Source organism: Anolis carolinensis, chromosome 5 (genome assembly GCF_035594765.1).
Source record: "Anolis carolinensis isolate JA03-04 chromosome 5, rAnoCar3.1.pri, whole genome shotgun sequence".
NCBI classification, from domain to species: domain Eukaryota; kingdom Metazoa; phylum Chordata; class Lepidosauria; order Squamata; family Dactyloidae; genus Anolis; species Anolis carolinensis.
This window is the reverse complement of record NC_085845.1, coordinates 204,222,061-204,247,477: the sequence shown is the minus strand read 5'-3', so window position 1 is coordinate 204,247,477 and position 25,417 is coordinate 204,222,061. Positions and strand designations below refer to the sequence as shown.

At 40.4% G+C, this 25,417-nt stretch overlaps 1 protein-coding gene across 1 annotated transcript in view; it reads right to left on the bottom strand.

Moving 5' to 3' along the window:
- lmf2 (lipase maturation factor 2) overlaps positions 1–25,417 on the bottom strand; it is a 32,631-nt gene that overhangs the window by 3,544 nt on the left and 3,670 nt on the right. The window contains exons 2-13 of the mRNA XM_062983440.1: positions 19,982–20,235; positions 17,723–17,751; positions 14,889–15,085; positions 12,965–13,143; positions 12,088–12,226; positions 10,708–10,842; positions 9,355–9,460; positions 7,452–7,548; positions 5,797–5,979; positions 4,546–4,714; positions 3,055–3,166; positions 344–452 (exon numbers count right to left, since the gene is read on the bottom strand). Of these exons, the coding sequence (XP_062839510.1) occupies positions 344–452; positions 3,055–3,166; positions 4,546–4,714; positions 5,797–5,979; positions 7,452–7,548; positions 9,355–9,460; positions 10,708–10,842; positions 12,088–12,226; positions 12,965–13,143; positions 14,889–15,085; positions 17,723–17,751; positions 19,982–20,235 (1,709 nt within the window). The remainder of the gene's footprint in view (positions 1–343; positions 453–3,054; positions 3,167–4,545; positions 4,715–5,796; positions 5,980–7,451; positions 7,549–9,354; positions 9,461–10,707; positions 10,843–12,087; positions 12,227–12,964; positions 13,144–14,888; positions 15,086–17,722; positions 17,752–19,981; positions 20,236–25,417) is intronic.

Genomic DNA, 25,417 nt, shown 5'->3' with positions numbered 1-25,417 from the left:
GGGAATTTCCAAATCCTGACATTATCCACCCACCCATCCATGTAAAAATCAGTCAGTCTATCCATCCATGGGCCTATTCATCCACCATCCATTCAGGTATGTAAGGGTTTTTATAAGTATGCATATAAAATAAAACACTCTGTTTTTGTTATCTCCTGACTCTTTGGGACGTGTTGGCTGCTAATTTTGCATCGCTTTGGGAACTAGAGGAGCTGCCATGCCACTTGGAGCAGCTGGAGGAGAAGTATGGAGAGTCTGGTGGCGGATTCAATGCACCCCTGGAAGGGCTCCTGCCTCTTGCCCAGCCCCACATTCCCCCTCCGCGGGTGGGCCCCTTCCTCACCTTGAGCCCATGCTGGGCTAACAGGGCCTCCAGGTTGGGGTCCCCCAGGAAGACCGTGGGGTAGAACTCCTCAATCCGCTGCCGCCTCCACCACTGACGGGGAAGGGACCTGCAGGGAAGGACAAGAACAAAACACACTTCCATTCTGGGCACTGCAATTGAAGGGAGATGTTGACTCTAAGCTGGAATGTGTCCAGAGGAGGGTGACTAAAATAATCAAGGGTCTGGAGAACAAGCTCTATGAGGAGCAGCTTAAAGAACCAGGCATGTTTAGCCTGCAGAAGAGAAGGCTGAGAGAGAGGAGACAGGATGAGGGATAGGGATCAAGATGGGAGGGGAATATGTCATAGGGAGGAGAGAGCAGGCTTCCTTTCTGTTGCCCTGGAGACTAGGACACAATGGAGCAATGGCTTCAAACTGCAGGAAAGGAGATTCCATGTACAAAGAAAATGTGTCCAAATGACATATATTATTATAGTTCCCCGTACAAAGCTCAATTTGGCCGTACTCGACAAAATGAAAAGGAGCAACAGCTCTAACACAAAAGTTATTCAAGTCTGGTATTGGTTCCAATGTATCTAGGCTTCAGGGATACATAGTCAATGAAAATATCTTCCAAACAATTTAAACAGATGGTTGGTCGTGTTGCTGTATACTGGAATGAAGAAAATAATGATGGAGCACCGCTCTCAAAAAAGTCTTCGAAAGTAAAGTCCAAATAAAGTCCCAAGTCTCGCAGTTGAAATCACCACAAGCAGAGTCACTCAGTGAAAGCAATTAGGCACTATCATTGTTGCTGAGTATAACAACTCCTGAAGAAGGGGATTTTCTCCTTGAAACAGGGTACAAAAATACCCGGGACCCCTGTAGACTTGGGACTTGATTTGGACTTTACTATCGTATGTTTGTATAGATACATTACAAGTATTCTGGGATTTTGTATAGTAGGAAAGGAGATTCCACCTGAACGTGAGTAAGAACTTCATTGTGGGAGCTGCTCAGCAGTGGAACTCTCTGCTTCAGAGCGTGGTGGACCTTCCTTCTTTGGAGACTTTTAAGGAGAGGCTGGATGGCCATCTGCCAGGGGTGCTTTGAATGAGATTCTCCTGCTTCTTGGCAGAATGGGGCTGGACTGGATGGCCCATGAGGTCTCGTGATTCTATCCTTCCACATGCTAATCACTCTTGCACAGCCCCTACTGCCACATCAGTGTGAAACCATAGAATCATAGAGCTGGAAGCAACCATGCAGGAAAAGCACAATCAAAGAACCTCTGATAGATGGCCATCCAGCCTCTGTTTAAAAGTTTCCAAGGAAGGAGCTTCCACCACACTCTGGGGCAGAGAGTGCCACTGCTGAACAGCTCATACAGTCAGGAAGTTCTTCCTCATGTTCAGGTGGAATCTCCTTTCCTCTCATTTGAACCCATGGCTCCACTGATGCCTAGTCTCCAAGGCAGCAGAAAACAAGCCTGCTCCCTCTTCCTTATGACACCCTTTCACATATTTATACATGGTTCTCGTGTCTCCTCTCAACCTTCTCTTCTACAGGCTAAAGATCCAGTTCTTTAAGACGCTCCTCAGAGGGATTGTTCATGGTCTCCAGACCTCGGATCCTTACAGTCTCCCTCAACCTCTGGATACTTTCCAACTTGTCAATCTCTCTTTTGAACCGTGAAGCTCATAATTGGACAGTGTGATTCCAGGCAAATGCTTAGAAAAAAAGTGCCTGAGTGTCACAGTGTAAATCAGAATACAAAAGATAGTTTCACCAAGAAAACTCTCAAAAGCAAGCGTGGAGATGGTGTAAAGCAATGTAAAAAAATATACCCATGGACCTAGATGTGGCTGAGTGTTTCAATGTTTAAAAATGTTAAAGTTGTTAATAACACAAGCTTGTCTGAACAAAAAATGTGAAAGATTACATGCGCATAAGACATGTCAATAATAAAATTCAAAAGTTGCTAACAGAGTGTGTATAGACACAAAAACAAACTCAGAACTGAGTTGTAAATAATAGGATTGAAAAATGGATAAAAAATGAAAAAAAAACTAAAATAAAAATGCAGCTAAAATATACATAATTGAATTTTCAGTAGATGACAAAAATGTGTTTTTTTTTCTTATTGAAATGTGATTTTAAAATATTTACATGATCAATAAAACAGATGGGACATAAAAAATAATAATAATAAAGTGTGAGAATAAAATGGATATCCTTAGCCCGTCAAAAAAGAATCTAACGGGCACACATTTTTGGGAACCAACTCAGACACATAAAGTTTCAAAATTGTTACTGTTGAGTTTAAAATGTGTATAAAAGAAAAGACATGCAAAATTATAGAAATAGATGCATTAAAAACTGTAAATATAATAACTTGTTAAAATAATAGTCTAACTCCATGAGACAAGATTAAAGTTAACAATGTGATATAATAATAATAATAATAATAATAATAATAATAATAATGAATAAAAATAAAACAAAGTGTGTTAAAATGCTAACCAATGTTTATGTTTGGTTATGTTAAAATTTAATATGTTTAAACTAACACAATTTTCAGGAGGAGCACTGTCAGGGCATGCAGATCCTGCAAATATGGATGCTCATGAGTAAGGCAAACAGGAAACCAACCAGGAGTTGGAGGTTTCGGCTCCCTTCTGAATGCTTTTCCCTCAGGTCTGGTGGCCCCGCGGCCCTTCCTTACTCACCCGTCCTCCGCGGTCTCCGTGAACCAGTACTTGTACAGCTGGGCCCGGATGTAGGAAGGTGGGTTGGAGCTGAAGGGGTACTTGGAGCCGTCTACCTGCACCAGGTGGATCACTGTAGCGGAAGGAAGAAGGCAGCGCTATCAACACCAGATCTAAATGCCACTTGGCCATCAATAGCAGCCAAACCAGCTCCTGCAGCCTCTAATAGTCAAGAATCGTAAGAGCCTATCCATACTGGACAGCTGTTAAGGAAACAATCCAAAGAATTTAGCAACAGAATATACTGCTTTCACCAAAAATATTTTTATTGGGACTGGCAAATGATGTCATCAATAAGAAAAAACATTGTTTTCTTTCAAAATGCTATAACAGCAGTCTGTCTCCAACAGACAAGAGTTCTCTCTCCCACCCTGGACATCATTCCACAGGGATATATATAAAGCCCACTTGCCTAGTTTCCAACAGACCTCACAACCTCTGAGGGTGCCTGCCATAGATGTGGGCGAAAGATCAGGGGAGAATGCTTCTGTAACATGGCCAGACAGCCCAGAAAATTCACAGCAACCCAGTGATTCTGGTCATGAAAGCCTTTGACAACACATAAGATACATATGTTTTACTGTGACTAGAAAGTTGAAAATTACTACAGTAGAGACTCACTTATCCAACATAAACGGGCCGGCAGAACGTTGAATGACTGAATATGTTGGATAATAAGGAGAGATTAAGAAAAAGCCTATTAAACATCAAAATAGGTTATGATTTTACAAATTAAGCACCAAAACATCATGTTATACAACAAATTTGACAGAAAAAGTAGTTCATTACACATTAATGCTATGTAGTAATTACTGTATTTATGAATTTAGCATCAAAATATCACGATAGATTGAAAACATTGACTACAAAAATGCTTTGGATAATCCAGAACGTTGGATAAATGAGTGTTGGATAAGTGAGACTCTACTGTACTGTTAATTGGTGGCTTTACATACCAATAGTTATGTTATGATGTGTACACTTTGGAAATAATAAAACAACAACCAAATAAAATCAAAATCAGAGGTGGAAGAGACAATAAGGGCCATCCAGCCCAACATCTTTCTGCCAGACAGGAAGCCACAATCAAAGCCCTCCTGACAGATGGCCATCCAGCCTCTGTATAAAAACACCCAGAGGACAGCCCACTGAACTCCCAGGCAATATACCACTGACAGCTTTGACTTTCAGAAAGTGGACCCTTTTTCCCTGCGGTTTAAATCCATGGCTTGATTATGTCCGAGTTTCCAGAACTGTAGAAAACAAGCTTTCCACCTTTTCAATGAAATATCCCTTCAAATATTGAAACATGGCTCTCATGTCCTCTCTCAAACTTCTTTTGTCAAATCTATACACATTTCTATCATTTCTATTATTGTAGTATTATTATTACAACATTTCTACCCCACCTTTCTCACCCGAGAAGACTTTTTTTTTTGGCTACTGACTCACCCTCCTCCTTTCCTTGCAGGAGCCGGTAGACGAAGTTGGTGAACCAGGGGCTGTGGGTGTGGTGTCCCAAGGCGGCGAACCACATCTGCCAGTCCAGGCGGGGCTGGTGTGGGGCCACGACGGGGGGCGGCCCACTGACGTTGCCTGGCTTGTACATGAACTCGATCTCCTGTGCGGGAGGAAAGGTGCACTTCATGCATCTTGATGGTCATGAGACACATCTTTCCAATATGGGCATAAATCAGGCATGGGCAAACTTTGGCCCTCCTCCAGGTGTTTTGGACTTCAAGTCCCACAATTCCTAACAGCCGGTAGGCTGTTAGGAATTGTGGGACTTGAAGTCCAAAACACCTGGAGGAGGGCCAAAGTTTGCCCATGCCTGATCGGCACTGTAGACCTAATGCAGACTGACACTACAGTGTCAATGATATGGAATCACTGGGATCAATGATACAGAATCATTGGGATATGTAGCTTGGTGAAGTACCAGCACTCTTTGGAAGCAAAGGGTGAAGAGCTCATTAACTACAACTTCCATAGCAATGAGCCAAGGCAGATAAAATGGGGCCAAACTGCATTCATTTCCTGCAGTGTAGATATGCCCCTAATCTACTGGTCAAGGAGACCTCTTAACTCAATTAGCTATAAATTAAGGCAGCAATTTGTGTATGATTTTAGGAGATAAAGGTTTTAACTTACTCATTTTATGATCCATACTCACAGATTTTATAAGAGTCCGATATGAAGCTGTATAGATTGACTCCATATTATGGACTTTCTGCTTTTTAAAGTTGTGAATTTTTGGTTTTAATGTTAATGTTTTTTTGTTTTTGTTTTTTTTTAAAAAAAAAACTGGTTTTAACGTTTTACATTCCTGGTCTGTGACTGTAATAACAACATTCATTCATTCATTCATTCATTCGATTAGCTTGTGTGTTAGATTTGCATGTAATAAGAGTTGTATGTTAAAGAGAGAAATTGTGTAGTGAGTTATGCTATTCTTGTTCCAGTATGTTTATGTTGTTATTTTAGAATCATAGAATAACAGGAGTTGGAAGGGACCACGTGGGACTTCTAGTCCAACCCCCTGCCATGCAGGAAAAGCACAAAGTACCCTTGTTAAAAAATTGATTAAAAATGGAGAAACAAAAGGAAAGCCAGGCCTTGCAAAGAGAGAAAAACATGCAGGAATTGTGCACCATCTCTGCTTTGCAAAGGGACCCAATGCCTCCCCTCTGGGATGTTCCTCACCGTCCAGGTCTTCTTGTCGTAGCTGCCTTCCACCACGACCTCCGGCCGCCCCCCGACCCCCGTCATGCGCCGGAAGAGGCCGTAGGAGTTGGCCAGCTGGTACCGGTCCACGGCACTGAAGAGCTGGTGGACGCTGGGCCAGAGCTTCCCATTGGACTCGTATTCGATGTAGGTGAAGGGCACCTGGAGGGAGAGGACAGAGGACAGGTCAGCATCTTCTGCAAAGAACTGGCAACGGCGCAGAGGGCAAGGACTGGCCAAGCTCTCCATAAAAATGTTAATAAAAGTGTCATGATCTCCAACCTGTTCTTTGTCAGCCGACCGGAGATGTCAAAGATTGGAGATCATGACAAAAAGCTGCGCCAGCTATTGCTCATATTAAAACTGTATGGCAGAGGGGTTTTTTTTGAGGTTTGCAGGTAATACTTCAAAATTACCTCCTGGTTTGCTGGAACTTGTTCAACCCAAGTGGAGTGCAAACTCCACCCACATACTTGTCTTCTGACTTGTACAAATCCTAGTCATGGGGTTTTCAAAGCTATACTTCTAGGAAGTTTCCCTTTGTCTCCCCTGAAGCCGAGAGAGTGTGACCTGCCCAAGGTTATTTTGTACGTTTCCATGGCTGGAACAAGGATTCAGTGGTCTCTAGAGTTGCAGACTAACACTTTACCGTCTGAATTTGTGGCATATTGATGATAACTTCATGGAGGTATTTTACCTTGATATTACTTTTTATGGAACTTTGACACACCTTTATCTTAATTTTTGATTAATTAACGCCCCCCTTTCTATTACATTTGGAATATTAAATCTTTTAAAACCCTTTCTTTGTAGGGTTAGGTAATGGTTTCCCCTGACATTAAGTCCAGTTGTATCTAACTCCGGGGGTTGGTGCTCATCTCCATTTCTAAGCCAAAGAGCCGGCGTTGTCCGTAGACACCTCCAAGGTCATGTGGCCGGCACGACTGCATGGAACGGCGTTACCTTCCCGCTGGAGTGGTACCTATTGTTCTACTCATATTTGCATGTTCTCGAACTGCTAGGTTGGTTGTAGGGTTAATGACCCATATATTTTACAGACACACACAGTGTTTGAAAAAGAACTCCCTAGTTTTAAGTATAAATATATTAAAACTAGGGAGTTCTTTTTCAAACACCCTGTATTTGGATACAATTTTATTGATATCCTTTGCTAATGTGTCTGAATGTGATTTCCATCTCTGTAGCTCAGCTCAAGTTGTTTTGGCATCTTTCCACCCAAACGAAGGTGGGAACACATACACTGGAATAAAATGGCAGAGATTTTCAAAGGGATTACTGCACACCCTTCTCTGGCCATGTTCTGTATCCTTCTTGACTTTCTTTGCCCAGGACTGTGACTTCCCTCGCTCTTGACAGTAGACTCCTAGAAATGCAGCCTACAATTGAACTGGCCTTTTTAGTTGCTTCATGTCTGGATTGTGGTCCACTAAGTGTCCTAGATCCCTTTCGCATGGACTGTTTTTAAGTTAGATGCCTCCCATCCTCTTATCTGTGCAATGGGTTTTTATTGCCTAAGCATGATCCCTTACATTTTTCCCTGTTGAAACCCATTTTGTGGATCTTGGCCCCATTTCTTAATGGACCTTTCTACTTCTCCGTGGCTGCACACTCACCAGGCTGATGGTGAACATCCCCAAAGCTGCCGTGGCAAAGATGGCCCACTGAGTGGTTGCCCACAGTTTCCAGAAGAATCCTCGTACGCAGGTACTCCTACAGAGAGGAAGGAAGATGCATGTGAAACAGAAATGAATGTCTCTAAAAGGACATCATCATGTTGCCATCATGAAACCTGCCCAAATAATGCAGGATGAAATGAAACAGTAAGGGGAATGCACATTACATAGAATTAACTCAGTTTTCTTTTCCATCACAAGATTAGAGATAAACAAAGTTTAATAAAACCCGTATTTTGTAGGGATATTTGGAATCTATAGCAGAGTTCGGTACCGTATATGAATTTATGGTATGAGACAGGAGAGCAAACACATAGGTAAGGTTTTACAAAAGGAAAATGTTTAGTTTTAATAATTTTTAATAATCTATCCCGTTTTTATTACGATTTTACCATTTATGTGTTTTAAATGCAATTTTTTATCCTGTATTTTTGTTTTAATTGATATATTGTATTACTGTTTTATCTTTTTATAGTGTGATTTGTATTATGTTGCTTATGTTTTGCCCTTATGTTGTTTGGGCCTCTACCCCATGTAAGCCGCCCCGAGTCCCCACAGGGAGATGGTGGCGGGGTATAAATAAAGTTTTATTTTTATTTATTTTTTTATTATTATTATTAGTTTTATTGTTGCAGGTAATGTTGGTGTATTTTGTTGTTAGTGTGAAATGTTAGATCAATAGTTTGCTGTTTGGATTGTGCATGTGTGTTCCGGCAAACTTTCCAGCAGCACATGGTTTAATCACAAGTCAGCTTGACTGATAGCCTGCAGAGCAAATAGGTCGAGACTTCTGGTTTCAACAGTACGGACTGAACATTTGTCATCGGGAGTGGAATGTGGGAGTTGCCTGCTTGAGTGGTTCACAGACCCTCGGCAAAGAGAGAGGACATGCTTTACCCTTGCTGGGGAAAGCATGAGTCCTAAGAGTGATGGACTTTGTAATTGTATATAGATGTATATAATAAAGCCTTAGAACCGCTAGGATCAGCAGAATTACAACTGTGGTGTCGGTTTGTCGGTGCTGCTTTCGCTGGATGTTTAAGCAGTCTGACTGGAGAGGAGAAGGTGAGAGGACCTGTCTTACCAATAAATCAGGGTGTTGCGGAGTTAATTAATAAAACCCACCCCTGACCGGTAATGCATTACGTAAAAAGGTAGATGGAAAAAAGTTAACCTAACTTTGGTAGAATAATAATAATAAAATAAAACTTTATTTATACCCCGCCACCATCTCCCCGCGGGGACTCGGGGCGGCTTACATGGGGCAGAGGCCCAAACAACATAGGTCAAAATATAGGCAACATAATACAAATCACACTATAGAAAGATAAAACAGTAATACAATGTATCAATTAAAACAAAAATACAGGACATAAAATTGCATTTAAAACACATAAATGTTAAAATCGTAATAAATACAGGAAGTTGAAGTTGACTTTTAGGTCTGTATATAAAAGAAAAGCCTCATAATGCTCCCTTCTCAAACCAAAGTGTTGTAAAAACATACTAAATAATTTTGGTAAAAAGAAGGGGGAGGTGACCTTGTAATGCAGGAAGGAAGCAAAAGCACCTTGAGCTACACAGATGTAGAAAACAGGGGTGAAAAGCAAGACCACAGGCATATGAATCATACACAAGATTCCCTTGGCCCCCTCATAGCTCCCTATATACAAGTGTTGTTGCTTCTTCGCTTCCAACAGCTTCTGAGGGCCAACCACAGAACGAGACATGCAAAGCGCAAGATGCATAACTGAGGACAATTGTGTGCTGAGATAGATGTCTTTTAATATTCATTTAACCCACACAAAACAAACACCTGGGAAGCTGCTATCTATTCACCCACCTGTATCCAGCTTGGAGGATCTCCCAAACTAAGGAGAGGAGCCCAAAGCCCACCAAGGGAAGAGTCACCATCCGCAACCACTGCATGAACTCGTGGTATGTGAAGGCTGAGGAAATAGGATCAACAAAAAAGAGCAGTGTTTGGATTCAATTAAAGCCAGAAAGACCGCCTCTCATTGGCTCTTCCCCCTCTGTAAAAATCAACAACCGTTTAAAGAGGAAGGAAGCAGACTTACAGTACTACAACAACAACAACAGCAACAAAACTTTATTGTATACCACTCTATCTACCCGGAAGGGAATTGGGCGGTTTCCAATATAGAAGAAGAAGATTGTATTGATTAGCCCTTAGGCCATATCAAAGTACCAGGCCAAACAACCAGGCTTGAAAGTCCTGATTACATTCTATACAAAAATTAGACAAAACACTTGTCACAATACAATAAATAAATATGATATAACTGAGCGTGTACATCATATTTCATTGTCACCACTACAAGCATTCAATACCAGCACAGAAGAACATACAACACAACATAATAAAAGCATAAACATAGTTACTATTAAAACAAATATACTCATTTAAAATTAAAAAATTGAAACCAGTTGCAGAATAATTCTATTGGGTGAATTCAGCTACCAGTACAAGTTGAGCATCCCTAATCCAGAAATCCCAAATCCTCCAAGATCTGCAATATTTTAAATAATTTTATGCACAAAATGAAGTGAATGTAAGTTAAGTATCAAAAAGCAAATCTCAACTGCCCAAGTGGACAAATTTGAATTTTGGATGATATGGGAATTCTGGAAACTCAACCTGTATTATAAGGTAGTACTTGTATTTTAATAGATTTTAACTGTGAATTTTTGATACTGTTTATATTTCATTCTGTTTTAATGTTTGCATATCTGTATATTTTGAATTAAGTCACTTTGAGTCTTCTTCGGGAGAGATAAAGCAGGGTATAAAAAAACATGAGGATGACGACGATAATAATATCTGAATGCTCCATGCACCCAGGTCAGTTTGTGTGTATCTATATACAAATACAGGTATTGCAAAATCTGAAAGATTCTTCCAGTCCCAAGTATTTTGGTTAAGGGACACTCAAGCTGTTTCCATTACTTGGTTTACAACATTATCACATCATACTCAAAATTAAAATGAAAAAGCAGCATGCAAGTGGAGATGATGATAAAGATAACATCATCGTTCATTGGGATTTACAGTGAAAGTTCTTCACATGCAAAGGGCTGGGTTTGTGTGGAAGGTAGATCCTGTAGTTCTATTAGGAGTCTGGTCCACGTTGGCCAGCAAAAGGGGCCACACTCTCCTCACTCCAGCTGCACTTACCGGTCTTGGATTCAAGGGCCTTCTTCTCCCAGTTGACCTCCAACCCGAAGTAGAGTCTGGTCCAGTAGAGCAGGAGGCCGTAGGCACCCAGTTCGGCCAGGAAGGACAGGATGGACGCCAGGCTCCGGGGCCCGGCTGCAGAAAAAGGAAGAAGGCAACTTGTAGGCACATGAAAATAACATATTTACAGTCATGTTTTACACACTTTAGATCAGGCATGGGCAAACTTCAGCCCTCCCTCCAGGTGTTTTGGACTACCGGCTGTTAGGAATTGTGGGAGTTAAAGTCCAAAACACATGGAGGGCCCATGTTTACTCATGCCTCCATTTTGCAACACATTAAATCAGTTTCACAGCACACTGGAGGTTAAACCATCCCCTTACAAGGGTTTCATACAATATACCGTATATACTCGAGTATAAGCTGATCTGAATATAAGCTGAGGTACCTAATTTTATCACAAAACTGGGAAAACCTATTGACTCGAGTATAAGACGAGGGTGGGAAATGTAGCAGCTACTGGCAAATTTCAAAAATAAAAATAAATATAGATACCAATAAAATTACATTATTTGAGGCATCAATAGGTTAAATGTTTTTGAATGTTTACATAAAATTGTAATTTATGATAATAATAAGACTTTAATAAGATAAGACTAAGTCTGATTACCCATATACTTGAGTATAAGCCGACCCGAACATAAATCAGTCAGGATCCTCACTCGAGTATAAGCTGAGGGGAGTTTTTTCAGCCCTAAAAAAGGGCTGAAAAACTAGGCTTATACTCAAGTATATACAGTATATAACTTAACTTAATGCATATATAAGTTTCATATAGCTTTTACTGTATAAACAGGGTTTGGAAATGCCCCCTTTACTCTTATGTATTAGTCGATTCTTGTGCCTTTGGATTTATCGCAAACATCATTGTCAGCAGATTGTCACTTTATCCATTTTCATGATAATTACTACAACTCAATCAACAAACTGAGCAAATTATAAAAATTATAACAGTATCTATACTTGCACAGCAACAGTACTCCATTTCTACAAGTATTAAACAAAGGCTAGATGGTCATCTGGGGTGCTTTGATTGTGCGTTCCTGCCTGGCTAAGGGGGTGGACTAGATGCCCTTTGGGGGTCTCTCCCAACCCTAATGAAGTACAGACTACCTGGGAGTCCAATGGAGTCTCCCTCTCTAGAGGAATTCGAACTGGGCTGGATGGCTGTTTGTTGGGAGAATTTTGACTGTGTCTTCCAGCCTGGCAGAAAGGGGTTGGATTGGATGCCCTCGAGGGGTTTCGTTCTCTGGTGGCCTCCCACCCATCTCCCAACCCAGCCTGGCCCTAGGGAGCTTCCTGGACCCTCTGGTCACTCACTGCTGGCCGCCTTCTTCCGTCCATGGCCCAGCCAGAACCCCAAGTGTTCATCGTCCAGTAGGGAGAAGCACAGCACGACGGTCAAGAAGTTGAAGAAGTTGTAGTTCCCTGTGAGGGTGATCAGGACTTGTAGGAATATCTGGAACCATAGAGCAACATTATGTCACATGTCAATACCTGGATGCCACAGGATCACAGCACATATGGTAGCACACAAATTTCCCCTTTCTTTTCTCGTTTCATAGCGGATGCTTTTGTGCACGGGCTTGGACTAGATAGCCTTCAGGAAGCGACCCTATTTATTTATTTGCTTTATTTTTACCCTGCCTTTCTCCTATTATAGGGAAACCCAAGGCAGCTAATAGTTAATAGGACACCGTGCAATTAAAACAGAGCCAATGCATTCAAATATGAATATGCAATTTTAAAAAAACAAAAACAAACAAACATTGTGTGCATGCCTTCAAGTCACCTGCCAGCCTATAGCAACCCTATGAATATCAAAGGGTTTTCTTGGAAGTGAGAGACTCCAAGTGTTTCCCATTTTCTTCCTCTGAAATACAGCCTCCAGCACCCAGTATTTAATAGCAGTCTCCCATCCAAGTCCAAACCAGGACTGACCTTATTGAACTTCCAAGACAGGATAGGGTCCAGTCCCTTTAGGTTCTGCATTCAGTTAATGCTTTTTTGCCCACCAGGAATCCCAAAGCAACAATGAAGAACAAAACCCTCAAATAAAACATCTCTTAAACACAGATTACAGCTAACTATTAAACTGCTAACTGGAAATGCAGTGGTCTGTGGGAGAAGAGGGGCACACAGTATGGTTTCTTATGGTCCTGTAGCTTGATCTGCAAGAGAAACGTGGGGAAAATACCTGGCTGTAGAAGGCAAAGAGGCGCAGGCGGCGAAGTGGCACAAAGAAGAGGGGCGGAATGGCAATCTCGATCACGTAAGTGGCCACCACACTGAACTTCTGGAACCAGACAGGGAGCTGGTGGAAGAACCAGGCGGCTGGAGTAGGGATGCACTGGGTCTCATAGTGGTAGGTCAAAGCTGGGTGGAATAACAAGAGAAAAGTTGCAGAAAATGGTACAGCACCCCAGTATATATCCAAGCATCACACAGCAGGCTCTGCAACCAAATACGGTAGTATATCACCCTTCTAAAATGTAATGGGCAGCTCTGCACCATCAGGGGGAGTTCTCCTTCCCTTGAAGCTAATGCAGACCACTCCAAGTCTCCACATTAATAGTAGTAGCAGAAGAAATAACAAGAACTCTGACAGCTAAATGAGCTGTCAGAATTAAAAAAAAAAACATCTAAAGATCTCTTCCAGCAGGCTTACCCAAGTTTTAAACATGAATTTTAAATAGTTCTCCTTTGTTTAATCTCTACTTTGTGTATTTTAATGTGTACAGTAGTTTCACTTATCCAACACTCGCTTATCCAACGTTCTGGATCATCCAATGCATTTTTGTAGTCAATGTTTTCAATATATCGTGATATTTTGGTGCTAAATTCATAAATACAGTAATTTCTACATAGAATTACTGTGTATTGAACTACTTTTTCTGCCAAATTTGTTGTCTAACATGATGTTTTGGTGCTTAATTTGTAAAATCATAACTTAATTTGATGTTTAATAGGCTTATACTAAATCCCTCCTTATTATCCAACATATTCGCTTATCCAATGTTCTGCTGGCCCGTTTATGTTGCATAAGTGAAACTCTACTGTATTTTATAGAAATAAATTTTAATAAGCGTATCTGTGGTATTTTTACAATGTTTGTGTGTTTTAATTGTTCTGTGGCCCATCTCGAGCCATGAGGAGAGGCAGATAGGAAATAAATTACTACTACTACTACTACTACTGCATTAATTTGGACCCCTCTCTTCACCTAGAACTAGGACTCAAAGCAAACACTTCACAGAAATACAAATGAAAAAGCCTCAAAACAAATGGGAAGTGAGTTGAATGTTATGGGAATTGCATTCCAACCACATCTGAAAGTCCCTGCAAGTAGAAGAAATGGCTGTCTGATCTGGTGCAACTTGGCTGCTGGGAGTTGCAGCCCAGTAGCATCTTGAGCCCCATCCTCTTGTTATAAACCAATGATAGCTGCTTTGAGTCTTGTTTTTGAGAGGAAAGCAACGTATAAACAACAACAGAAGCAGACTATCGAATTCATAACTCATGATTCTGCACCTGCAAACCTATCCTTGCAAAAGAGACTCACCCTGACTGATGGGAGCATCATGAGGCCACAACCTCTTGTTTTAAGCCAATGATATATTACACTATGTAACATAATTTTCCTTCCTGTTCCTGGTTTGAAAGTGTTATTTCCTGTTTAATTGTGTGGTCTTCACTTTGAAAGCAGAGACTTCATTTTTGTGGCTGCCACAAACTATATAGAATTAGTTCAGACTCTATGATGAGATATTCACTGAAAACTAGGACAAAATGTGCTATAGTAAGATGCTCCTCCTGCAGAAACAAAGATTTCACAGTTTAATAAACTTTTCTCATGTTTTTATGATAGAATCAATTAGGAAATGACATTTATAACCCAGGAACAAAAAACTTGTTACATAGTGTTATCCAAAACCATACATCCCAAAACACCTGGAGAACAAGAGTCTGAGAATCAGTGTCCTATACCATAGCTCACAATTCTGCACCTGCAAAGCTCTGTTTCCCTGTCTGCTGAGAGCTGCAGTCCAGCCATGCCTGGAGCCCCATTCCTCTCATTTGAAGCCAATATTATGCCAGATTGACTTGCCAGGAGGACTCACCTGTGAGGCCCCACCAGGTGGGGCAGCGGCTGGTCAGCTTGACCACTCCAGAGGCAAACATGAGGCGAAAGAGCAGCCAGCGGAGCAGCCAAAAGGTCACTCCATCGTGAGGTCTCCAGGCCGTGGAACGCCACTTGAGCAGGTGCAGCGGGGCCACCAGCACCCCCAGGAAGCCCACCTCCAGAAGAAGGCTGTCCCTGGAAGGACAAAAGGGAACGGGGTCAAAACACGCCCTGTGGTCTACTTCTACTTATCGCCATTATTTATTTATTTATAGCATTTGTATTCAGCCCTTCTCACCCTGAAGGGACTCAGAGCGGATCACATTACACATATAGGCAAACATTCAATGCCTTTTAACATAGAACAAAGACAAGACAAACATAGGCTCCGAGCGGGCCTCGAACTCATGACCTCCTGGTCAGAGTGATTCATTGCAGCTGCTCTTCAGCCTGCGCCACAGCCTGAGCCCATTACTATCATCAGTACACCATGACTACCGTTGGAATTGTAATATTAGTATAGGAACGTCATTGCTGGACCTATAACTACCATTGGAACAACCACTGTTGGAATATTATCATGGGAACTGTTATCGTTTGAACTGCTACTATTGTTGAAGCAATTGTTGTTGGAAGTACGAGGTTGAATAAAAAGGAATGCCTCCGCCTTCATTACTTGGATTTGGATGGGAATATTTTAATAAATCAAACTCAGAAATAATCCTTATAAGGTGCTCTTCAACTACCACTATTCACTTTTCAAAATAATCACCAGACAATTGGATACATTTCTGCCAACAATGAACAAGTTTTCTGAAGCCGTCACAGAAGAAGTCGACACTGCTTCCGCAACCAGCATTTCACAGTTCTCTCAACATCTTCATCAGAAGCATAATGATGTCCCCACAGATCTTCTTTCATTATCGGGAACCCATCGTGCACCTTACTCGTCCAAACGACACACAGTACTAACATCCGCACAATCCCATAAACAGCTGTATTATCTGATGAATCTCCTTTGGGATGACACCTTCTGCTGTCAAGAATTCAGTGACTGCATGTTGCTTAAGTCACATGGACCAACCATCTACGCAGGGTTCCATACTTCGCACTTGAACAACACAACCATTCAATGCTAAGGCTTCCTGCCAAACGGAACTGTAGAGGAGAGTCTACTGAACAAGCCAGGACCTACCGCAGATCAGGACTGCCATCTGCTGAGGAGTTACGAAGGTGGAGGCATTACTTTTCATTCAACCCTCGTATTATCATTGGATTGGTGTTGCTGCAGTTGGAATTATACTACTACTATTGGAACTATAATACTACCCTTGTTACTCCTGCTGGAACTATTCCCAATGGAACTATATTACTACTTTTTGAACTATTGCTACTGTTAGCACTCTTTACTCTATGTAACAAAACTTGAAAAACGCTCTGTTCCTAGTTTGAAAGTGTTATTTCCTGTTTAATTGTGCAGTACTTACTTTGTAAATTGTTGTTAAACTTTGTTTTTGTGGCTCCCACAAACTAGATTGAATTGGTTGAGATTGTATGATGGGACAGTCATTGAAAAATTAGTGCGAAATCTGCTGCTGCAGGATGTCCCTCCCGCAGAAACAAAGATTTTGCAGTCTAATACACTTTTCCCATGTTTTCATGATACAATTAGGAAATTACATTTATAACCCAAGAACAATAATCTTGTTACATACTGTTATTGTTGGAACTATTATCGTTGGAAAGAACATCGATGAAATTACAATTTCTGAAATTATTCTTGTCCATCTTCACATCGGATTTAATTAAAGAGCTTTCTATTCTGACAAGCCTATTAATTTAAACTTGAGTTATACCTTGGTATTGCATTGCTATGAATTATTTTAATGTGAATTAATATTATGTCTATGCTTTTTAATATACCGTATAGACTCGAGTATAAGCCGACCCGAATATAAGGCGAGGCACCTAATTTTACCATAACAATTGGGAAAACTTATTGACTCGAGCATAAGACAAGGGTGAGAAATGCAGCAGCTTCTGTTAAATGTCAAAAATAACAATAGATACCAATATAATTACATTAATTGATGTATCAATAGGTTAAATGTTTTTGAATATTTACATAAAACTCATTTAAGAAAATAGTAAGACCTTAATAAGATAAGACTGTCCAACTCCGATTACTTATATACTCGTATAAGCCGACCCAACTATAAGCTGGCCAGGAGCCTCACTTGAGTATAAGCCGAGGGGGGCTTATTAAGACCTAAAAAGGGGCTGAAAACTCAGCTTATACTCAAGTATATACGGTATGTATTTTTAATACTGTAGTTTTATCTATGCATGTTGATAGTGAATGCATCTACACTGAAGGAATGCATTCTGACACCGCTTTAGCGGCCATGGAACCATAGAGTTGTAGTTTGGTTAAACACCAGCATTCTTTGGTAGAGAAGGATGAAGACCTTGCCAAACTACAACTCCCAGGATTCCACCTCATAGAGGCAGGGAAAGTAAAGGAGTGTCAAACTCCATTAATTCTACAGTGTAGACACACGCCATACCTTTTGATACATGTTTTTTTAATGGTTTCATGTTTTAAATCTATTTATTTTAACAATCTTGTATTCTGCCTTGAGGAGAGGCAGGTAAAAAATAAACCGTTATTACTATTACTGTTGTTGTTTTGTTGTTATATTATCATTATCATTATTATTATGCATGTATTCCACAAAGCAAGCCAAATTTATTTTGAGTCACAGGGCAGAAAGTCCCAGAAGCCTAAGTCAGAAATGAATGGAAAGCTTGGAAGAGCCGAAGGTTACTTACCACTGGAAATACAGGAATACCTGCCCCACCTACAATGGGAGAAAAGAATAAAGCATATTAAAAGGGGATTTCCATAAAACAAATTGTGTTTAAGATAGCCATTAGTTCACCCGTTTTAATATAACGCAAGCCTTATGAATCTAGTATTTTCCAATCTTATGATTAATTCATTGTGCCTTTGAATCTGGTAGAGCCTCCTTCTCTGGAGATTTTTAAGTTGGATGGTCATCTGTCAGGACGGCTTCGATTGTCCCATCCTGCTTGGCAGAAGGGAGTTGAATTGTGTGGCCTTTGGGGTCCCTTTTAATCCTATGATTAAATGAAACATATTTCTTCCTGATATCCTGGCCAGAAGTCATTTAGGACTTTGGAGATCAAGACAAGCGCCTTGAATTGAGCTTGGAAGCAAACAATGCAACTCTTGGGTTTCTAAAATGCACACCTGACACCAGTCTTCCTGTCGCATTTTGCACAAACCACAGCTTCCGAACACTCTTCAAGGAGAGCGCATGACAGCACTTTTGCTTTCCTGCCTTCCCGCAACACTTCATTAAGACACTGCCTGGGCCAGGAGCCAGCTGGATTGCTATGGGCTCTGCTCCAAGCCCCAGGGATCTGTTCAGTCTTGATCCAGATTGTATTTCATCAGCAAGTGACAGGACAAGAGGGGACACTGGGGGTGGACATCTGAGTCTATACTTGTTTAAATTTCCAGGTGTGAGTGGACCAAAATTCCCACCCCTCCTCAATTTAGGATGGCACTAGGGCAAGCAAGATTGGGAGGGCAGTGCTATGCCCACCCAGGAAGCCATAACTTTAAACACATTAATAACGAAGCCAGGGGTGTTGTATTGTCATCATCATAGGCTATCCCTTGTGGCTGAGTATGATGGCCTTCCAAGTGTATGTACACAATCACACAAGGGAAAGAACAAGTAATGCAAATCTGAAAGTAAAATATAAAACAGCTGCGCAACTCTAACAAAACAAAATAAAACAAAAAGATCTCAGGGTGGCTTTAAAATAACCTTAAAAGAGGAACCCTATGCAAATTTCTGGGCATCCTGCCCCCAAAAGCCCTTGTCGAAGGTTCTCTCATTCACTGCCATGAACTGGAGCGTGTTCAAAAAGAGAGAGGAAATAATCAATATTCGGCAGAGGCAGTCAGAGAAGCACTGGTCTGTCTATGGAAAAAGAATCCCCCAAAGAGAGATGACTGTTTTGTTTAGTGGATGGAATTCGGCAAGGCAGGCCTGAGAAATCCTTTTAACTCTGCCCTGGCCTTAAAAGGCAAGGAAAGGGAATCAAGGGCAGGCAGAAGGCTAATAACTTTACTCCAAAGAGGGACAACCTTTTGTATTCTCCTTTTTCCCCCTCTGTAACTTTAAACAAAAACCAATCTTCTGCATAAAGGTTTTGCAGCAGTTTGCAAAAACAAATTTCAGTACTAAAAAGTACAGGTTTGGGGGCATTTTTGAATGATCAGAACAGAGTTCAAATTCAGATCTGTGTTAAGGTCAATGCTGATCTTTCACCATAACCTGAACGTATTTATTACAATACTTACGGCCTGTTCTATGGGCAAAGACTGCAGGGCTGCATTCAATAAAAACTAAAAAAGAATTTGTTTTAACACTTTAAAAATAGTAAAATACAATTTCCAGGAGACACTTACCATAGAACCACCTGGAGGATCTTGCAAATTCCTAAGGAAACCATTTTCAACAGGTGTGTGTAAGTGGAACCACAGATACAGATTCCATAGTTGCTGTATATTCTTTTAACTTCAGCCTAACACAACTGCACTGGATGCAAGCAAGGTAATTTTTGCTTTTTGGGGGGAATTCAAATCCACCTTGGAAGGTGAAAATTGGGCAGGTGGGCCCTTCCAAAGCAAGCCCACCCATCTGTATTTGTATGTATGCCTATCTTTGCAACAGATTCACCAACATTAATTTATCAACATTACTAATCAGACACTGACTAAGGCTGCGCCTTTACTAGACAATTAATGCAGTTTGATACCACTTTAACTGCCATGGCTCAAGGCTACAAATCCATGGGTGCACTGGTAGTGCTTGCAACTGCTTGTGTATGGGTTGTTAGGAATTGTGGGAGTTGAAGTCCAAAACACCTGGCGGGCCAAAGATTGTCCCATGCCCGATCTAAGCTCTCCTGACAGATGGACATGAAGCCTCTTCTTAAAAACTTCTAGAGAAGGGGCCTGTAACAGACTCTCGCATGCAACACAGCTCATACCTGGTAGAGGGAGAAGTAGAGGGCCCAGAGGACCAGGAAGACCAGGCTGTCACGCAGGGGCTCCAGGATCAGGGCCCCGAAGGAGAGGAGGGTCCCCAGGAGACAGAGCAGCTCCATGCCTTGCTCCACGTCCAGCCCCACATGAGGTCCCAACCACAGGAGGGTAGGCGCATCCCGCACCTGATCCCAAAAGCTCTTGCCGGTGAAGCGGAGCATCTTCCGGGCAGGAAGGATCCCATCTTTGCCATACAGGCCTGGAAAAGAGAAGAGAGACAAGGTGGTGAGAGTGGATAGCCTGGCTTCATCAATAGGAGGATAATGTCTAGCCCAGGCATGGGCAAACTTCGGTCCTCCAGGTGTTTTGGACTTCAACGCCCACAATTCCTAACAGCCGGTAGGCTGTTAGGAATTGTGGGCGTTGAAGTCCAAAACACCTGGAGGGCCAAAGCTTGCCCATGCCTGGAGATGGAAGGAAGTCATAATCGCACTGGATTCTGTGCTGGTTAGTTCTCATCTGGAATATGACTGTATCCAAGTCTGGGCATCAACATTCAAAGTAACTATGAAACCCATTTTGATTTGGGTTTTGTTTCCACCTCATCATGTACAGCACAGCTTCTTAACTCTTTAATTCAGTATTGGTGGCATGAAAAATTGGACAACCATAAACTGTGTCTAAACATCACCCATTTACTCAAATCTGAAAGCAACGAACTGTAGCATTTGCACTGGACTCTGCAGAAAATGCTTTAGATGTACTCCACAAATAGGAAATCCATCCTGTTTTAGCAAGCCTTGGAAACACTGGTTTATTACCAGTAAATGCTCGATTTTTATACCGATTTTACATACTTATATACCTGGGATCATACAAAACTTTCTTGAGCAGAAAGGAGTCATGGAAAAATGTCTTAGTTGGAAAAGTGATACGTGCATGACCTTGGAATAGAAGGCATGGTTATCAAATGTGCAAATGGGACCCAATTGGGAGAGATAGATGACGTCTTCGAGGAGAAGATCAAGATCCAAAAAGACCTTAGCAAAGTACAGAGCTGGGCCAAGTCGAACAAAATGGATTTCAACAGGGAGAAATGTACTGCATTATTATTATTATTATTATTATTATTATTATTATTATTATTATTATTATATTTGTTTATATCCCATTTTTGCTCTCCATAAGGAGACTCAAAGCAGCTAACATTAAAAGCATTACTATACAATTTAAAATATACAGATATACAAAAGTAAAACAGTATTAGAATCATAGAATAGTAGAGTTGGAAGAGACCTCACGGGCCATCCAGTCCAACCCCCTGCCAAGAAGCATCATTAAACATCATTAGTATTAAAAACAATTCAGATTAAATCCATAAAAGCAAATATTGATACCACACTTAAGCAATAAAAAATGAAATGTCTAGATATAAGTTGGGTGACATTGGCTTGGAAACACTGGAGTCTTAGCAGATCACAAGCTGAACATTGGTTAACAGTGTGATGGAGGAGCTTAAAAAGGCAATGCGATTCTAGGCTGCATCAAGATGAAAATCATGTCGGAACTGAGGAAAGTCATAGTCTCACTCTTTTCTACATTGGCCAGACCTTACTTGGAATAATAACCCTGTGTCCAGTTCTGGGCAAAGCAAATCAAGGAGATGGATGAGATGGAAGGTGTCCAGAGAAAGGTAACTAGAATGGGCAAAGGCCTGGAAACCTAACAGCTTGTTTTCTGCCATCAATATTTGATAAAACAGAAGGCAATACAAAGGAAGTATCTTCCATAAGACACAGGTACAATCCATGTACATTTGCAACCAAATTAGTAAAGACCTTGTAAAATTACAACCCCCAGGATTTCCTAGCATTGGCCCACGGTAGTTAATGTGATGCCAAACTGCATTAACTCTACAGTGTATACATGCCCTACTGTTAATACGCACACTGTTCATCTCTGGCAAAGTTTTTCACACATAACATTCAAGGCAGTTGTGTTGAAGGTAATCTATTTGTATATATGGATGACTCATCTGTACAAAAGCTCTTTTCCCACATTTATAATTGAAGACGGGGTGTTCGTTCAACACAGGCACCGTCCACAAACACAAGCCACAGCTCTGTACAAAAGCAGCATTTCTCACACGTAACATTCAGTCTGGTACACTGCAGCTCAGACAAATCCTCTGTGCCTTTGGAAGGTTATAAACAAGCAACAGAATGTACAGTCCACCCTCCGTACCCACAGACTGAACCAATCACAGCTCAAAAACATTTGAAAATCAAAAAATCCCAAAATTATTGGTTTTGTGCTACTTCAGATGCCTCAGACCCTCCAGCATTTGGGGACTCCTTTTTAATATATTGTTTCACATAATGGGATAATGGTTGGCCATTGAAGGCCATGGAGGGGGAGTGCGTCTACATTGTAGAAATAACGCAGTTTAATGCCACTTTATGCTATGGAATAATGGGAGCTATAGTTTTACAAGGTCTCCAGTTTTTTCTGCCAAAGAGTGTTTGGAACCCTCAGAACCTGTGGAGAAGGCTTGGACTGTGTCCCAAAAGAGTTGGGGTCTCTTCTAACTCTAGGATTCTATTCTTCTCTCCAAAATGCTTGAGACTAGAAGAGGTTTGGATTTATTTTTGAATATTAGTAGATGCAAATATGTACATAATATCATTCATACATAATGTAATTACAGTAAGGAAGTCTGGAGAGGCCAAAGGCCACACATGGGATCTATCAACACTGTAGAAGGAATGCAGGTTGACTCCAGTTGAACTGTCCTGGTTCAATTATGTTTATTTATATGTCTATAGGATCCCATATACTCCAAATCATGGGGCAACAATTTTGACTTCTGCAAATTTTGATCTTAGCCACTCTGTTCTCAAAATCAAAAGCTGGCAAAGGAGGGAATAGTTGAGCCTTGGTTTGGGCATTCAACCAAGGGACCGCATGCCAAAATGTTAATCGGTGCCAACACTTCGGAATGAGAAACATCTTCCGACTTAACTGCAGCACAGAGCACGGGGAGGAAAAAAAAACATCCTTCTTTTATATTGGACCATTCATTCATTCAATTATTGAAATGTTTATGACTCACCCAAGAAGGCAGCTTGCAAGACAATGAATATAAATGCCCTCTATGCTGTCTGGAAGGAGGGTTCTAGGGCCTACCTACTATACTTTTGAATTAATGAATTTTGGTTTCTTTTTTTTATTTGTATACTCATTTAAATGTCTTTGCATTGTTTTAATTTGCATGGCATCATAGTTATGGTTAGCTACCTTGAGAAAGGAGGGACAAAAATGAAATACAGTAGTCTCACTTATCCAACATAAACGGGCTGGCAGAACATTGGATAAGCAAAAATGTTAGATAATAAGGAGGGGTTCAGGAAAAGCCTATTAAACAACAAATTACATTATTTTACAAATTAAGCACCAAAACATGTTTTACAACAAATCAACAGAAAAAGCAGTTCAATACACAGTAACGTTACGTAGTAATCGCTGTATTTACGAATTTAGCACCAAAATTGACTACAAAAACACTATCAAAAGGCAAATTGTGTTGGATAATACAGAACATTGGATAAGTGAGATTCTACTGTAATAATCATCCTCAATGCAACCCTGTTTTGGGGTTCCCTTCAAGCCCTAGAATACAGCCCACCCCATTATCTAAACATGAAAGTATTAATGTTTTGATATAATTTATAAAATAGTTTTGCAACATTTCTATCAGTAGTTTTGAATCATGTTGCGAACCACCTTTGTTGCACAAGCATTAATGTCTTGACATGGTAATTGCTATAATGGTTTTCTAACCTTTTCATAAGCAGCTTGGAATTATGTTGCGAGCTATCTTTAGTACCACTTCAGTATTAATGTCTTGATATGGTAATTTATATAATGTTTCATACATCTTTTTATTAGTAGCTTTGAATGATGTTGTGAACTACCTTTGCTACCACTTGAGTATTATTGTTTGATGTGGTAATTTATGTAATGATGTCTAACTTTTTTATTAGTAGATTCAGTTAAGTGATGCATTTGTTACCACTTGAAAGCAACACAGAAGATACATTATCTAAATATGTGTGTGCAGTTCCTGAGTTACAAACATCCACCTTACAAACAATTTCTAGTTGAGAACGGGCCCAAGGCAACAGGCAGTGAGAGAAATCACCCCCTCAAAAGGGAAATCCATTCATAGAAGTGTTATTATCATAGGGAAAGGGTCCCTCCACTGAAGGTTTATTACCAATCCTTGTTGCCACAACAAGCCACATTTTCAAAGATCCATTTCTCCCAGGAACAGAAAAGGAGGTGAAATGTTCTGAACAGGAACACAAACAGCAAAGGAATCACCACAGGGATGTTCACCCTTCCCTATGCAATCCAAAGATATATATATAATAGATATGTATGTATATATGTGTGTGTGTGTGTGTGTGTGTGTGTGTGTGTGTGTGTGTGTGTATGTGTATATATATATATATATATATATATATATATATATATGAATGAGAGAATGTTTTGGAGGATGATTCTGGGGGATTGCAAGCACTTCCTAAAATGATCCTTCTAAAAGATGAAGAAAAAAAACAATTGCGGAGGAGACGGGGACATGGCCGGAAGTCTACTTCTGCTTTTTGGAGAAATGTGTTTTTTAAACCTCAATGCCATGAGACTGTATAGATAATAGTATACAGGCAGTCTCCAAGTTAAGCCAAGAGAGGTTCTGTAGGTTTGTTCTTAAGTTAAATTAGTTTGGAACATGTATATTTTTGAAGTGTAACTCCAGCTTAAATAAACAAAAAAATATTTGGCTGGAATTAACTTACTAATAATTTAAAATTATAAAGTAGGTAAAATATGTAGGGACCATAAAATACATATATAAAAATAAAACACTAACACTAATAACATTAAATTTAATATCCACTCATAGCAATAATAAATGGAAATTTATAATTTAGAGTTATAATAAATCACAACTTTAAAATAATAAAGTAAATGGTTGAAAATAATAACATGTAAATGTAAAATTAAGTTTAGATAAACAAGATGAATAGCATCAATAAATAATATATTTTGTTGGGTTGTTGTATGTCTTTTGGGCTGTGTGGCCATGTTCCAAAAATATTCTCTCCTGACGTTTCACCCACATCTATGGTAGGCATCCTGAGTGGTTGTGAGGAATATTGGAAACTATGCAAGTGGGGTTTATATATCTGTGTAATAATGTCCAGGGTGGAAGAAAGAACTCTTGTTCTTTCAGAACAATTCTTTCAGACATGAAAGAATCAGGGCCAGTGAACACCTCCCAACAAAGGATTCCACCAGGAAGGAAGCAGCCAGACATAATAATAATAAGAAGAAGAATGTTTATTAACTATTTATTAACTATTTAGTTTTTAATAACT